Raw genomic sequence first — 16,784 nt, forward strand, 5'->3', positions numbered from 1 at the left:
TAACTTTACTGTAATTTTCAGCTCAGCTGTCTCAGTTATCACCCAGTTCTCTCAATTTTTCTTGTCACCACAGAGAACAGTAAAGGATCTAGGAACTTTTTTTTTTTTGGCAGAAGCATTCATTACCATGTCTCAGTTTACTTTTTTTTTGCTTTAATTTATTGCAAATATTCTTTAAAAGCTACAAGCACCTACTGCAGGTACAGTTTTACTGCTTAAAGAAGTAAAACTGCCTTGGAACTTGCATAGCACCCATCTCAGCAAGTTTTTCTGCTGCTAACCCACCCAGTCCCTGGAAAGAAGACATAACCTCATTTGGCCCGCACCCAGAGCAGCAGCTCTTGTTCCCACAGCCTTGCTTTAGCTCTGCTTCTTCTGTGAGGACTGGTGAGATGGCTTGGTCAGCTCCTGAGTCGAGGTGAAACACCCCTGATGTTGCTGGGCTGGATTTGTCCTTGCTGAATTCCTCCAGCCTTCCCTGTGCAGGCTCGTGAGGCACGGGCAGAACTGAGGCTGCAGCAGCAGGAGGTGAGTGTCCCTTCGATTCCTGGCTTTGGGGCATTTTCCCAACAGCCCATCCCAGCTTCTGGGACGTGTGTAGGAGCTCCAGCTGGAATCCTGTCCTCCTCAGCTTCCCTGGGAGATGGTGCTGCTGGATGCAGGCTGGTGCAGACAGGCTGAACACCTCAGGTAAGGAGCTCGTGCCATTCCCACTGCTGCTCCCTACACACACACAGAGGGCTGTGGCACTGTTTTATTAATTCATCAAAAACATGTGACATTATTCAGCTGGTACCTCCTTGGAATGATACCTGCACCTTTTAGAGGCAGCCTCATGAGAGACTGGGCTGGAAACTGCATTTATGTTGGCTTTTGTACAGTTTGTTGTCTGGAAGTGATAACAGGGGTACCCATCTCCTTGTTTTCTTTGTTTTTCTGCCTTCAGAGAAGTCTCTCACTCAGCTTACCTGGCTCATATTTATGGATGAGTGGCTGTGCCATTGCTTGATCTTTTTTTGGATATTGGTGCTCATTTTCTTCCTACTGGAAAGTTGGCATTCAGCCTCTCTGCTTCACTATGGTAACATCATGTCACTCTTTATAATTAAAGAAAAAAGTTGCCCTCCACTGAAGCAGGTTTTTAAAGGCAAAATTTAAAGCAAAAAGGGTGAAATAGTCTTAAGATAAATACTACAGGAAGTAAATACAGTAAATACAGTAAATCTTTGCAAATTGTTTAAATGCACTAAAGCCATAATTCCATGTCTTAATACTCAGGAAGACCTATGGAAATAGCTGTGATTGTTAGAAAGTGTGGTCTGGTCCCCACAAACCTGACCAAAAAAAAAATCAGCCTAATACCCCCTATAATTGAAAACAACTTTACAGATATGTACATTCTAATAGCAGAAGCAGTTACATAATTCAGGAGGAGAGAGAGAAGGAAAAGGCCAGGTCCAGGTTCTGTGCACCAACCAACCCAAGGAGGTTCTTGCACAGAGAAAACACACAGTGCTTGTGTTGGATGAAAAAGGCTTTCCCCCCTCTCCTCCCCAAAGCAGGTGGGCATCTCTCACTCTTGCCCATCCCCTCTGAGGCTCCCACCTAGCGAGGGGGCAAAGGCTGCATCTGGAGAGCATCATAAGTGTCCTTGGTTGCTGCACTGAGCCCCTGAAAAAGAGAAAACCAGAAAAACAGGTGAGGGATGAGTGTGAGTGCTTACTTCTTCCTGGCTGACTGGCAGCAGCAGGATGGCAGGGGCTCACTCAGGAGCAGGAGTCTGATTTTTTTTCCCCCTACAGAGGTTTTTACTCCTGAGTGATTCTTTAGTTTTTGTGTGGTATAAATAGCTATTACTTACCTGAAGGCAAGGTACATCCTGAATAATGGTGATGAAAATATGACTACAGCAAATCATCCTAACTGGTTCTGCAGATCTTTGGAGTACATTTTATTTGTGTATTATTAAGAGCTAACTGATGCTAGAATGTGCATCCATAATTAAATGAACAGACATAAAATCATCATAAAATCACTTCTCTGTGCCTCCCTGTGAGTGCCATTGGATATCCAACCACAGGTGAGGGGAGCAGCTGTGGGAGGTGGTGCCTACCTGGTAGAGACCTTCATTGCCTTTGCCTCGCCGCCTCTGCTGCTTTGGGAAAATAAAACAAGCATAGACTGATTAATGGGTGCCTTCCTGATTATGCAGAAAGAAAGAAGCCCCTGAGTTCCCCCATGCTGTACTGAGGGTACAGGATGTACCAGCTGTGCATGGCTTGGACTCTGCTCTGCATAGGAAAGCACCTGGTAAGTCTGGACCAGCCCTGACATGCTGCAAGGGGCTGTTAAGGAGAAAATAGAGAGGATAGAAAATAAAAACAAATTGGTTTCGTTTGCTGACATATTTTCCTGTCATACTGTTAGAATGTTGCTATTTCTTTGATTCATTGTAGGTATAGAGATTTGGCAGCATTTCTGTAGACACTGATTATTTAGTATTAGATTGTATCACAAATGTGTCAAGGAGTAGTGCTTGTTACAGTTAAAATTGCAGCAAGCTATTAAATGATCATATATTTGGAAAGGGACAGGGGCTTTGGTGTTCTCGTCCCTCCAGAAACAGAAACATTCAAAAAACATGGTGCAACTTTATAACCCCATAGCTCAGAGACACAGCTTGACTCTGGCAGAGGAGCATTAGACTAAAAAAGGGGAAGATATTAAATGTTGGCGTTGCTTCAGCATTTCTCAACAGTAAACTTTGTTTTGAAATGCCCCTTTTTCATGTGTCAGAAGGAAATGAAAGGTTTTATATATATATATATATGACACTTTGACATAAAATAGAACCTGTGTAGGTCAGAGCAATTTTTCATTTTGCCATAAACAAGTGTCCCCAGATGGTTTGTTTTTGACACAAGCCCTCCTCCCCCAGCAGTTTGTGCACAGAGCTAAAAACTCTCCCTCAGCTGTGACTGATGTGTGCCTTCTTAAACATTTGAGAGCAGAGCTGTGGGAAGGAGGACATTTCCCCTATTCCTTGTCTGAAGTCAGGCACAAGGAGGGGCTGGCACGTGCTCTCCTGATCCTGGAACACCAGCCAGCCTCAGCAGCCCGTGGAGGGGAAACCATAAACCTGCAGCTCCAAACTGCTCTGGAGAAACATGCCCCAAAATCTTCCAGTGCTGCTGGACCATTGCAGCACTTGACACCAGACCTTCCTTCAGCCCCCTCAGCCAGGGCAGCTGTCAGGGGTTTTCTGGCCAAAAGCTGAAATGTTTTCTGTTGCCACGTTTTCACCAGGAAGGAAAATAAGACTCACCTCTCCCTTCATTCCAATCTCACTGTATGCCTCACCCATCTTGTCCTTCTGCAGCGACTGCAGACAGAGAGGGGGAAAGAGTCAGTGTGACAATAGAAAAGCCAAGGCAGCCCCTAGGTAGCCACATTTAAAACCAGCTGAACTCAGAGTGTCTCATTCAATAGCAGTAGAGGTCTTGGAAACAAGCTCATTCCTCAAGCACCAAGGACTCAGAAAGACCCAAGTTAAGATGTGATAATCAACATTCCTGCATCTGTGCTTTGGAGCACAGACCCACCACGTTTTGCCAGAGTCAAATCAATTCCATCAAGAGGTTCCTAAGGTTCCCTCTTAGATGCACTGGTATTTGGCCTTTGCCAGAGAGCAGTCACAGGGCTGGAGTCCATGCACAGGAAATACTGCAGCAGCAATCACATGGGATGCAGCCTGGTTAGTCACTAGCATTAGGCATTAGCAGGTATCTTGCTCAAGTTCTTTTCTACATCTCCCCAGTGTTTTGCTCCTGTCACTCAAAAGTGAGCAGAAATTTTCTAGCAAAAACAGAGGGTCTGCTGGGAAGAGTTGGGTGGAAGGGAAGAGAAGTCTTGAAAGGCAGCTGTTGAGTTTTGAACCAGAGCTGAAATTGGGTGGCAGCGGGGGAAAGTCTCCTATAAAACAGAATCCTATTCCCAGCCATCCCTCCCTCTCTGCCCTCTCCAGAGTGCTCTACTCACAGTGTAGACAGTGTCCTGAGGGTTCTTTCTCCTCTGCTGTAAAACAGAAGAAAAAAGTTGCCCATACATTGCGCTACCAGCATCCCCCATGTGCTTATGCTGTTTGCTCCATGGCACAGCTGTGGCTCTATGGACTTTCCCTGCCCATTCCAGTCCGTCCTGCCTCCACCTGTAAGGCTCTGTTCAGACAACTTGTTCTGGGAGAAATTAATTTCACTTTAGCAATTGGTAAAACTTAGTTCTTCGCTGCTCAGCCCCTACAGCTGTCACCTGCTGATGCAGGAGGTTTTCCCTCCCTTTTCCTTTGAAAGTGATGGGCCGTGCAGCACAAAGAGTTGTTTTGGCTGCTGCTCTGCTTTGTGGGCGCTTGTTTGATGGCATCAGACGCAGCGAGCTCTGTGAAACACCCACCGCTGCCGGGCCTCCTCCGCATCCGCCCCGGGCCCGGGTGTCACTTCCCACCCCGATGGCTGCGAGCTCCCAGCCCGGCGAGGGGCGCAGAGATCAAAGGGGAGGGGGAGCTTCGCTGCTGCCCCCCGCGCCGCCGGGGTTACGACACAAATCGCGTCGTTCCCTCCCCAGGAAGGCGCTGGGGTGGCTGCCTGTGTGAGCAGCGCTGTGACACGGCGTGGGAGGAGGCACCAGATCAAAGGACAGAGGCGCACATGTGCCTGGAGGTTACCTGGTGTCTCCCGCCCAGCTCGGGGTCTGCTCCTCGCTTTCCTCCCAGAACATCGTAATCGTCTCTGTGCCCGCGGGAGAGTTTCTGAAACGGGAGAGATGGACACCGTGATCATGAGATAAGAACAGATCTTAGAAAAGAAAGGGAACCCAGCTCAGCTCACAAGGACTATCACTGAACTAGAAATTCTTTTTACGCCCTAATGCAACTGTCAACAACAATGTCTACATTTAAGCCATGGAAATGACACAAAACTGCAAGCTGTTGCATCAAGCACCTTTCCTAAGTGGAAATGAGTTGAAAACCAGAGAGCATGAGGGGAAGGGACTCTGACTTTCATACTCTCTTTCCCACAGGAGAGCGAAGTGCCACGACCTTCATTTTTCTTGTAAGAGCTGTTCATCTAAATTTGCATCAAGGAGCTACAGAAATTTTATGCCCAACACAAATCTTAGCTGGAAAAGGTTACCTTGCACAAGGGCAAAGGAGAGATTTCAGGTCAAAATAACACAGCTGACAGAGCACTACTTGAAAGGTGACAGGCTACACTTAAACTGAAAAGAAATTGCATTAGTGTTCAGACATTACAGAGTTAAACAGAACTCATCACAGGATGTGGCTATGGTCAAAAGCATGAGAAAAAAAATTAAAAGACATCTAGACATAGCAAAAATAGCTCGAGTTTAATGCTGCCATGAGTGGGCAATTTAGTGAGGAGGCTCAGGCAGGGTCTTGTCTCTGCCCTCTTTCACTGCCTAAAGACGCTGCCCTTGGTCAGGGCACGGAACGAGGCGTTTCTCTGGTATGATCTGGTACAGCAGGGCTTCCTGCAAGGCAACAGGAAAGCTTGGGAATGGAGGCACAGGGCCTGTGTGGAGCTCAGGCTCCACACACTTGAGAGTGGACGAGCTGCAGGTGCAAAGGCAGCTCCACAGCATTCCTTGGCATTTGCCCTTTGCCCAGCCCACATCAAACAGCAGCAGTGGGGGCAGTGCCTGCACACACACCCAGAGCTCTCACAAACCTGTTTGTTCCATGGGGCAGCACAGCAAACAGCCTGGGCTCCTGCCAACCTAGAGCTCAGTGGGCCAAATCAGGAACCAACAGCCCAAAAAGCTCTCCAGCATCTGGGCAGAGTGGTGACAGCAGAAGCTGTCCCTGCGAGGCTTTACCTTTCCTGCACCCATGTACAGCCTACTCATCAAGAGTACTACTACATGAGCCTACTTTTTGGCTCATCCAAAGCTTTTCTGACCAGCAGCCAGTTCAGTCTCTGTGCCCCACAATCTGGATGGTGGATTAGGGAACAAGGACCAGCAGTTACTCACGTTGTACACGTCATCCTGGCCCGCTCGCAGCTGGGGTTCAGAGGCCTGGCTGAGCTGCAAGAGAGACCATAGAGACCATTCCATGAGCAGAAACACAGTGGCTGCCCTCAGTCCTTTCATTCCCTCTCTCCTACCAGTTACCCTCATCAGAAACAGGGCAACCCACAAGCATCTCCCTGTGTGGCTACAGGCAATGCAAACCCCTGCTGCAGCAGCACTTTTATCCACACAGCAGCCTGCCCTCAGCAGCCAAGTCGTTTTATTTCACATAACACCAGCTCACAAACTTCTGAGTTTGTTCCCTATGCACCTGTCTCTCCATTCTCTTCCTGTCCTAATCTTGTGCCTCCCTGGGACTTTGGTTCTCCCGCTGCCTGCAAAGCTGTTGGGCTTCCTGCAGGGAATCCCTGCACCCCTCAGGAGCAGCACGTGGCTTGCAGGGCTCTGGTGCCACCCCAATAAGTTGAAGTGAGTGGCAGCTAACAAAGAGGTAAAGGATTATCCCTTCTGTAGCTGCTCTTTGGCTCAGCTGCTCACAATAATTATGAGAAATCAATTGCTAAGCCAAAATTTCAGTAAAGAAGGGCAGTTTTGGATCAATGAGAGCAGCTGCTTTGTGTTGTAGTGTTTAAACAAAAACCCTGTCAAACTACATTCTGCATTGATTTACTCTTTTTGAGTTATTATCACATTCAATTCTTTATTAAAAGTAACCTTCTAGCTCAGTCTATATTTAGGCATAGAATCACGTTTGTAACAATTACTCAAGTCCTCTCCTGTGGTTGGGTTGTTGCATCATCACACTCATAGTATCAAAGATGTCTGAATTGTTGAGACATTTTAATACATCCTTCACAAGCTTGCCATTTTCCCTATATTTTCTGTGTATCCCCTCCTCTCTTTCCAATGACAAAGCAGAAGAAAAAAAATCCACGTTACTCTTGATCAGTCACTTTCCCATCTACAAAATCCAGAATCTCTGATGTATCCATAAGTGTAACATCAAAACACTCTCATACACTCTTTGGAAAGGACTGCTTTAGGTTGCTCAAGTGGATACCAGAAACAGAGGGGGAAAAAATAAAGAAAAAGACAAAGAAAGCAAAAGAATAGAAAGGTCTCATTCCAAGAGATGGTTCCCCTCCACTCCCACTTTCCAGCCCAGCTTACACCACCAAATCCAAATAGATCTGTGTTGGGTTAGACTGACCTTTGCCTTCACAAAAAGGGCTGTCATGACCACTGCATAAATGAAGAGGAATCCATCCAGCATGTAGCAGAGCCTGGGATCTGTGAGGCCAAGAACTGATGCAGCATCTGCACAAAAAGATCAGGCACGTCAGCAAACAAAGTCACTTGTGTCACTGGGTGCTTGGCAGCATAAATGTGGCAGTGCTGCATAGCACTCCATGGAAAAATAATTGCCAATGTGAGGGAAACACTGCCCCTTGGCAAAGGAGATGGAATTCTGAATAGAAGAATTTTAGGATTAATCTGGTCAAAAAGGACCGTGGCAAGTCCAGCCTTCTCTCTGAACAGGTTCAGTTAAACCAGACTGTGCCGGACCTCAGCCAGCTGAGAGTACCTCCATGGACAGAAATGTCTGCAAGCTCCCCCAGCCAACACAGGACCAGTTTATTTTCTGGGAAAACCCAGCAGCATCTCCTGCAGGGATTCATGATGGGCCTGGTAAAGGCTTCCTTCATCGAGTGTGTGTGAGAAAATGCATTGTTTGGACAACATTTTAGGGGAGGGCTTCTCAATTCTGCACTAAATGTAAAGAAAGATTGTCACCATCACATTTAATGCTCCAAGAGTAACTTGAACCCATTGCCCCTCATGTTTTCCATGTGACTCCTAAAAAGGGAGTCTCCATCTCCATCTCCAGCTACCATTTAAATATTTATACACTGACCACATCCAGCAGGATATGTTAATATGGTTAGGTTTCAGCAGATAAACCTGATAAAACTGCCCCTGTATCAGTTAATAAAGATGTAGAATGTTCACAAACTATAGCTAAAAAAATCAAAGGCTAAGTAACTATAGATCCAATATGCAGCTCCATGTCCATCCCCCAAGGAAAAGCTGTATTGCACAGTTATATAAAAAAACAAAGAAACAAATGCCTTAAAATTAATCTGAGTTGTGCTTTGTGCAGATTTGAAGGGAGTTCAAAACAGAAAGACAAAAATTATCAATAACCTGAAAAGCCCTTTGATGAAGATAAACAATCACTGTTCCCTCTGACAGCCACACACACCCAGAAAAAATACCACAGAGTAGATTTGTTTGTTTGTCTGAGCTAGGAGCTTGCATTCATTTTTTTTCCCTAAATCATGCATTTAGAAACAAATCCATAGAAATAAATTGAGATCCTAGAAGGTTTTCCTTCTTCTCCCTCTTTTTCTGTCATTTAAAAAAATATGGTTCAAGCACTTTATGAAAAATACCCTTCACCACATTTCCTCAGGACTATAAAATTTCATTTATATGGGGTAAACAGAGACAGAGAGATTACATTATTTTCCCAACATTGTATATAAAACCAACAAACGAGCTGAGATTACCATCCCAGACATTTTCTTCTAAACAATTCACAGGACAATATTTTACACCAGCCTGGAGGCATCTGAGATGCTGCTGAAAGCAGCATTTCTGTGTACTCTTTGGGTATCCTGGCCCTGAATCCCCTCTCCTGGTACCAAAGCCAGGCACATTCACACAATCATCTCAAGTCCAATATTTCTCCAGCACTAATAAAATCCCCAGACCAGGAGGAGACATAGAGGACTGTGGAGGAGATGCCAAGAGCGCAGGGGATTTAGCTGTGGCCCTGTGCCAACCACTGTCATCCTTGGCTGACTCTGCAGAGCCAACCAAGTGCCCACACGGTGCTTGTGTGGGGCAGCCTGGCCCCCAGCATCCCAGGTAATGGATTAAAGCTGTTCCGTGAGGGAAGGCCTGCTGCTCTGGCTGTGATTGTCCCTGGAAAAACATGTTTTGAGACTATGGCAAAGTCCAATGTTTAGGAAAAAACCCACTAAAATGAATAGAATTATTAGGGTGAGAAAAGAACTCTGATATCATCAAGTTCAACCTTCAGCCAAATACCACTATGCCCACTAAACCATATTGTGAAGTGTCACATCTATTGATTTTTTTAACATTTCCAGGGATGGTGACTCCACCATTTCCCTGGGGAGCCTGTTTCAATGTTTAACCACTCTTCCAGTGCAGAAAATTTTCTTCATATCCAACCTTCAAGCTAGTGCAGCTTGAAGCTACTTCCCGTTGTCCTATCTGTTAGGTTGTGTTATTTCCTTCTTTTATACATTTGATTTCTGTATTCTTAAACAAAGCAAAGTGTACAAAGCACTTTCTAAATAATAACCTTTGAAACAGGGTTCTGGACTAGAAAGTGAGAGAGAGAAAAAGACAGAAGGTACAAAGCCTATTGAAAGAAAGGTCAAAGAGGTAGGAAGCACAATGGGCAGTTGAAACAGTTACCATCCATTCGGGTGAACAGGACCCGTTTAGGTTTTTAGATCGCCAGAGGAGCGGTTATTGGCTCTTCAAAACACAAGGCCAGTCCCTTAGGCACCACCAAAATGTGCTTTCTGTCCCTCATCAGCCATGGTCTGGGGGCTGAGGCCAAGGTCACAGCAGATGAGATGGGAGCTGGGCAGAGAAAAACATGCCAGGCCCGAGGGAGCAGTCACACTCAGCTGCCTAGCACAGAGCAAAGCACAAACAGTAAACAAATAGCAAAGCACAAATAGCAAATATTTCACTGATGATTCCCATTCTGTTAACCTCACAGGTCACCCAGTGCCTACTGGGAGTTGCACAGTGTCTTTCCAATACTCACATAGCAGTCCCTGAGTAGAGCACTGCCCAGGTTGTCAGCCCTCCTCAATCCCAATTGCCTACACCTGGAGCTCTGTCAGCACCTGTGCTTCTGCTCCTGAGATGGTTCTTCCCAGCACCACCTCCTTCCAAAGCCTGGACTTTTGTTCCCCCCTTTTCTCTGCTCCCACCCAGCAATGCAGCCCTGCTCTCCTCTGTGCCTGGGCACTCTCTCCTGCTGCTGCAGGTCCCTGCACTCCCACATTTGGACACGAGGCTGGCATCTCCCCAAAGCAGCTCTGCAACAACCCCTGTAGCCTTTTACTTTCTGAAGCATGGGTGAAGAAAAAAGAAAAAAAAAAGGCAATTCAGAAGTGCTGCAGACAGCAAGTGAGAAAAAGGCAGTGGTGAGAGGCCGAGAGCAGCCCCAGAGCCAAGGCAGAGGAAGCCTGGGGCCGGCAGGGAGGCTGCACTGCGGGCGCCCGCCTCGAGAGCCCTGCGTGGTTTCACAGCTTCAAGCCCCAGCTCAGGGCCAGCAGCAGCTCTCCTGCACAGGGCAGCAAACTCAGCTGCAGCCACCTGCCCATACTGCCTGCTGCTCCAGTCCTGGAGAGACACAGGGAGTCCCAGAACCACATCCAGTCACCCTGCTGCAAATCGTGACACGAGGGAGGGATGCTGCACCCCAAAGCTGGCTGGGGTCCAATCCACAGGGCTGGCCCAGTGCAGCCAGTACCAATGGGGACCAGCTGAACTGAATCACTGGAACATAGCCTGGGCCCTTGAAGCGTGCCAGAACATTTCTTTTTAACAGGATTCTCCTCCTCCAATGTTTTTAGTGTGCGTCTGGATTGGGTTAGACCATGATTCCTGATAATAGTTTGAGAAATACAGACCGTAAAAGCTGAATTACTTGTAAATCCAGATCACATCTGTCTACCATAAATTTTTTTCTCTCCCATGGGCCTTATTAAGTGATTCATTTAAGAGTTTTACTTTTAGAGGTTACCAAAATTCAGTAACGCAGCTGTAAATGAAGCGTTTTATCTTCCTGAAAACCGAGTTTTTCAGTGAAGCCCATGAAAACCAATCCCAGCACAAGAGATTTATTGATGCAACTGTGGTTAAATACAAAGGTGCTTAAAGGCAGATCCTGCAGGACCTTCTCCCAACAGCCCAGAGCTGCCTGAGCTGCTTGCTGGGCAGCTTTTCTCAGACACCACCATCTTCCACCGGCAGTGATCCCTGTGACTCTGGATGATGCTGGGTGTGATGAGTCTTGCCTCACTGCTGCTGTTTGAGAGCAAAATTCTGAACCCAAGAGAGCTCCCTGGGCTCAGGGCAGAATGAGGAAAGAGATGAGTACCCTGCATGGTGCTTCTCTTCAAGTGTACACAGGCCTGCAGCTGAAAGGACAGCCCAGACTAAACGCCTACAAGTTAGCCAGCTAAAATTATTACAAATAATCCTGTTCATAAAGAATGTATCTGTCATGGGGTTTGTTTCTATTTATGTTTTTCTATGGGTTTTACTCATAGACAGAAACAACAAGCAAGCCAGTGACCCTCCACGGCTGAAGAAGCTGAGGCCAATTCTCCTTCACTTGCAGAAGGCAGAGGCTCAATTAATTTGTCATCAATATTCCATCACATATTTGTGAAACACAGCATGGCCCAAAGCAAAGCTGTACCCTTGAAGTTCAGCATTAGAGTTCATTGTTGTTGGAGGAAACTGCTGATATGATCAGGATTCAGGTTACAAGACCAGTTTTGGGCAGCCCAAATAATTGCATTTAAAAAGGAAAGTATTTTAGGCCATTAGCTTCCAATTTTTTACACCAATGAGTGTTAGCCCTATGGAAAGTCAAGGTAAAGTGCTTTAGGACTCCTGTGAGCCCTTCCTACTCCTTTTAGGATCCCTTTCAGGGAGGCACTAACACGAAGTTCAAATAATTCAAGTTTTCCTCTGATTTATTTGGAAGAAATAGAATCAAAAGAAGGAAAATATTATAATGCCACATGGGATTAAACATTGGTGTTCCTGCCCATGGCAAGGGGTTTGAAACTAGATGATCTTTAAGGTCCTTTGCAAGCCAAGTTTTTCTACGATTTTATGATCTTCTAGCGCATCATGGAATAAAGACTCTAATTAAAAAAAATCCAGGGTACTGTAACAGGAGAAAGACAAGTAGATCTCCAGATGCTGTTTGATATGTGGGAAGAGGAAACATATCTACCTTTTCAGTCTGAAGGTGGAGAAGATTAACTTTGAATATATAATTAAACAAGGCAGCCTTTCACCCTCCAAATCCTTCCAGAGCCTCGTCAGAAACAGAAAGGAGGGGAGTGCCTTGCTCATCTCTGGAAGGGGACTCCTTGCTTCATCAAAACAGTCAGTCATTCTCAGAAAAAGCAACTGCTTTCACTTCTCACTTGAGCAAGGACTCGGTGCAAAGGGCTTTCCTGAAGCAAGCCTGGTGTTGCCTCCTAGAGACAGCCAACCATGCACAGGGCAGCTGCAGACACGGATATCCAACAAGCTCGGCTGACAGCTGCAAGCTGTGCAGCTCTGTCAGCTTTTGTAGGGGTTTAGATTAGGCACAAGTGCTTTTACTAGACCCATCTTCATCAGGGACAGCAAAAGTTTAATCCAGTTAATGCAAAAGGTGTTCCCTGCTGTAAATTTTCTAGTGTTTAATTCAATCTGGTGTTAAGTGTACAAAGAGGCAAGAATTATTATTCACATGCTTCTAGGTCACTTAGCCTTTCCCTTGCCCTACCAACTCTGCCCCACAGCAGTAACTCACCCCAGAGTGATTTACTATCAGGTGCCCTTTTCATTCCAGCTCCTACAACCCCGTGCATATGATGCAGGACCACATAAGAGAATTGAGCCTCCTTGTCCCCCTGGGAATCCCAAAGAGAATTCACAGCTGCAAGGCTGGAGGAAGAGACTCCGAGCCAGGCACAAGATGCTGCTGATCACAATCAGATGTGTTCCTCTGCTCAGTGAGCACTTCTCAGAGCGGCAGACATTTCTCTAAGTACTTTAAATTAGTGTTTTTAAGTTCGACTTTACAGCTAGCTCATGGCTCCAGTAATCAAATCTACTGGTAACAAGAAGAACAATTCCCAACCAGGAGATTTATAAGGCATTCCCACTTGCTTTTATCCTAGTTTCAAACTTCCAAAAGTCATTAAGCCCAGGTGGGCTGTCCCACCTGGTGGGAAATGGTGGGAACTGAATGCAGAGATGCACAGGCCCAGCAAGAGCCTCTCCAGGGCAGGCGTCCAACCTGAGCTTGATTGCAACTGCCTTCGTTTGCTGCAAGCAGAGCAGTAAAAAAATCTCTCACAAGAACACAAGCAAAGGGTGGAGGTGCTGGAGGGAGAATTGCAGCTACAAGGAGGCCATTTGCAGAGAGCAGTCAGCCCATGAGCAATTCCTTCCCCTGCAGCCAACATGCACCAAAGCTGGGACAGTGACAGGAGCCATCCCTGATGTATGCTCAAAGCCATGCCTGGACACTCATGCTGCTAATCCTACTGGAATCTAATCAGGGTTTTTTTTTTTCCTTTTTCTGGGATCAATTTTCACCTGAACTCAGCAGCAGCACCAGATCTAACCAGTGCCAAAAGAGCCAGAGTAAGGAAGGACACCAAGCCCCCAGCAATGGAACCATCCACTTTTCTATGTTAAGTTCATAGCAACACTTGTCAAACCCCAGGTAGCTGTCACTCAAGTATTTCAAAACATTTCTCATACGATGTTTTTCAGCAGATAAATGACTGAATCACAGGGAAGGTAGACATACAAGGTGGGAAAATGGTGGAAGGCTGCAAGATTTACTTTAGCAGGACAACTAGGAGCAGACTGTTTTAACGGCTAGCAAAGCCTCAAGATATTTTCACTGCAACATCCACTTGCAACGAGGTTTCTGAGGGTGAAGAAATTCCTGGTGAAGCTTGGTGTCAAGGAGGGAAATAGTTAAATCATCTGCAGAGGCAGTGGGCAGGAAGGAGGTTGCACCAACGGCTGAGGCTCTAAACCCTGCAGTAGCTGCACACACCGGGAGGGAGCGGTTTCAGAGCAGTGCCCTGCCACTGACCCACTTAGTGCAGAGATGTGTGTGTCATGTCCTGCCCCTGCCAGAGGATGCACAGGCCAAAAACCTCCCCTGTGCAACAGCAAGTTATGTACAGGGTAGAGAGAAAGGGTGATTAAGGGTTCATATTAGTTCCCTGCATACTTTTCCTGCAGCATTGCTCAACAAAATTTAGCGATAATAAGATTAAGACTACTGGGGATATTCCTCTCTGAAAGGAGCACATGAAGCGTTTCACAGGCCTCATGAAAAAGAGCCAATGGATGAGCTCTCACAAAATGGAAATATCACAACAAACTTTGCCTGGGTCTCGATGGACTCCTTCAACAAAGGGGCTCAGAACAAACCCTAGCTCCTTGGAATCACACATTCCACTTGAAAAAAACAAAAAAGGAATTGCTTCTTCCACCTCTGAAATGCCCCTCCTCTGATTTGGGAGCATTCACATTTCCATAGCATCTAGCAACTATGCAGCTGAAATTTGATGGCAGAGCAAAGCACCACTGAAGAGAAAGGGCTTTGTCATGCATCTGCAAGTGGGACAGGGATTTATTTATCCCTGTTAACACCTCACTGCTGAGGCTGTGCTCCTCTGTCAGGTGACAAAACTGTGGCTGGTACATCTCCACTGCTGCATTTTGTTAAGAGCCACCTGAGGGACTACACCCAACTTTAGAAAACCTTATCTCAGATGGCATTACAGGGTAAGGGGAAAGCAAAGTGCTGTATTTTGAAACACACCTTCTCACACATAGGTAGGAAATGGCAAGAATGAAGAGCCTATATATAAATTTTGACTGAATAAAGACTGTTAGAAAGCAATACATTCTGGTGTGGGGTGGGAGAAATAGGAGGAAAGAATTTCCTTATCATTGATAACTTTATGTAACACCTTTATTTCACCAACTATAAGATAAAACTAATACATTAACTGTCAAAAATACTGAAGTGCTCTCAAAAGCTCAGGCACTGGAAGCTGGTACCTACTTAATTCCTTCTCTATGGAAACAGACTTGTAGGAAAAAAAATCCCAAAGCCCAAGGAAAAGGACTCTAATCTCTCATCACAAAGAAAATTTCCTGTTTATTTACACTACAAGTTCAAACCATTCTATGGCAGTATTTGGAATGCAGATGAAGTAATTACGATTTACCCATTGCGTGCAACTAATATTAAAATTTGTCAAGTTAATTCCAATAATTACTTGGGAATACATCGAAAATCTGGAAAGGTGAGTTACCATGAGTAATTTAAATTCATTTCATCCACAGCACTAAATGTACCCTATGGTTTTTCTTCAAGATTTTTTGTTAAAAGATTTTCCAGAAATTTAGCAAAGAGAAATGCTATTCTGTTGCTTATGACTAGATTTAGTTTAGTTTTGTTTTCCTGGAGGAGTGGCACAGCCATTTCAGAGGATTTAGATCCCTTGTATTTATTCTTTCCATCTTAACATAGACAAGCAGCTCTCAGCCACTTACCAGATATATTTTACAGAACAATTCTGTTCATACCTTCAAGTTTCAGAGCACCTATCTGAAGCAGCCACTTGAGATGGGATATTATGTTGTCTCTGATTTTTCTCGCTCCAACTAATTTTGTAAGTGTAGAATCATGCACTTGTACTGCCACTGCATTCATCTAATTGCTTGTCAGCCTCATAAAACATGTTCCTTTTAAGATCTTTAATGCTGCTTCTAAAATGGATGAAAATTTTGAAATTATGTTTACTTTAAACCACCCCTCTCTCCCACAAAAAGCCAGATTGGGAAGCCTCTGGGATGTGGAGAGAGATAAAAAGGCTGTGTAGAAACTGTATTTGTTTGCTTTCTGTGTGCAGCTGAGATGGATTTAGAATGCAAAGGAAATTTATATGAGCTCCATTTTTCATAGCACTGGGAGCTTAAGTCAGCTTTATTGAAAGCACAGTTTGGGAAAGTGCAGTCACAGAACTGCTGGATGGAGTGAAAAATTGCCAAGTGATCAAATGCCCACAGAAAATAAATTTTCTCCTAAAAGGATCCTTAGTGTTTTATTTACTTTTTGTACTCTGTAAGAAAAATCTTTCTTCTACTTCTATCCATTACAAGTTTTTCTTGCCACGGAACCCTTTATTGTGTATCGCACTATCTAAAATACCTAACAAAAAACCGGGTAGCCAGAAAATGCATGGGCTTGTACAGGACAAAACACTTTCCTCCCTTAATACAAATGCTTTTCTGAGATCAGTTGTGATGAATCCATTGTTCATTCACATCTGGACTTGTTGTGTATTCCTAATAGGACAGAGGGGAAGAGGGAAGGTACCAGGGACCCACTTTGAGGTGCTTTGCAGTGGCCTCATCTGTGCTGCCGGGAGTTTCTGGCATGTGCAAGCCTGGAATTAATCCCATTAAGCAAAGTGTTATCCCACAGAATTAGCCATTAGATGTGCATTAATTATTTCAATCTAGCCCCTGAAATCCATTTGGAGAAGCTGCCCTGTTCTTACAGACAAAAAAAGCAAAGCTGTGGGAGCCAATAGCACTCACGAGGATTGTGCACGAGGGTTTATCGCATCCAAACGGAGGAAGAAACTCAAGTGAATGTAAAATGTCCTGGTTTTCTTCCCAGTAAAGAGCAGATTCCAAAATGGGTGGATTCATTCTCCCCACCATTGATTTCAAATTAGCAAAGGCCATTTAATTCAATGAGAACAGGTTTAGCCACAGAGCAGACACGCACACCTTCAAAGAAGCACAAGAAACAGGCAGTGTGCACCTATAATTCAAATATAAATGCA

At 45.2% G+C, this 16,784-nt stretch overlaps 1 protein-coding gene across 1 annotated transcript in view; it reads right to left on the bottom strand.

Annotated features, from left to right (window-relative positions):
• Positions 1 to 1,605: 1,605 nt before the first annotated feature.
• Positions 1,606 to 16,784, bottom strand: part of CD247 (CD247 molecule) — a 45,678-nt gene continuing 30,499 nt past the window's right edge. The window contains 7 exon segments of the mRNA XM_036388850.2: positions 1,606 to 1,671; positions 2,114 to 2,155; positions 3,326 to 3,382; positions 4,039 to 4,074; positions 4,721 to 4,804; positions 6,049 to 6,102; positions 7,259 to 7,365. Coding sequence (XP_036244743.2) covers positions 1,606 to 1,671; positions 2,114 to 2,155; positions 3,326 to 3,382; positions 4,039 to 4,074; positions 4,721 to 4,804; positions 6,049 to 6,102; positions 7,259 to 7,365 — 446 coding nt within the window.

Source organism: Molothrus ater, chromosome 2 (assembly GCF_012460135.2).
Source record: "Molothrus ater isolate BHLD 08-10-18 breed brown headed cowbird chromosome 2, BPBGC_Mater_1.1, whole genome shotgun sequence".
Taxonomy (NCBI): domain Eukaryota; kingdom Metazoa; phylum Chordata; class Aves; order Passeriformes; family Icteridae; genus Molothrus; species Molothrus ater.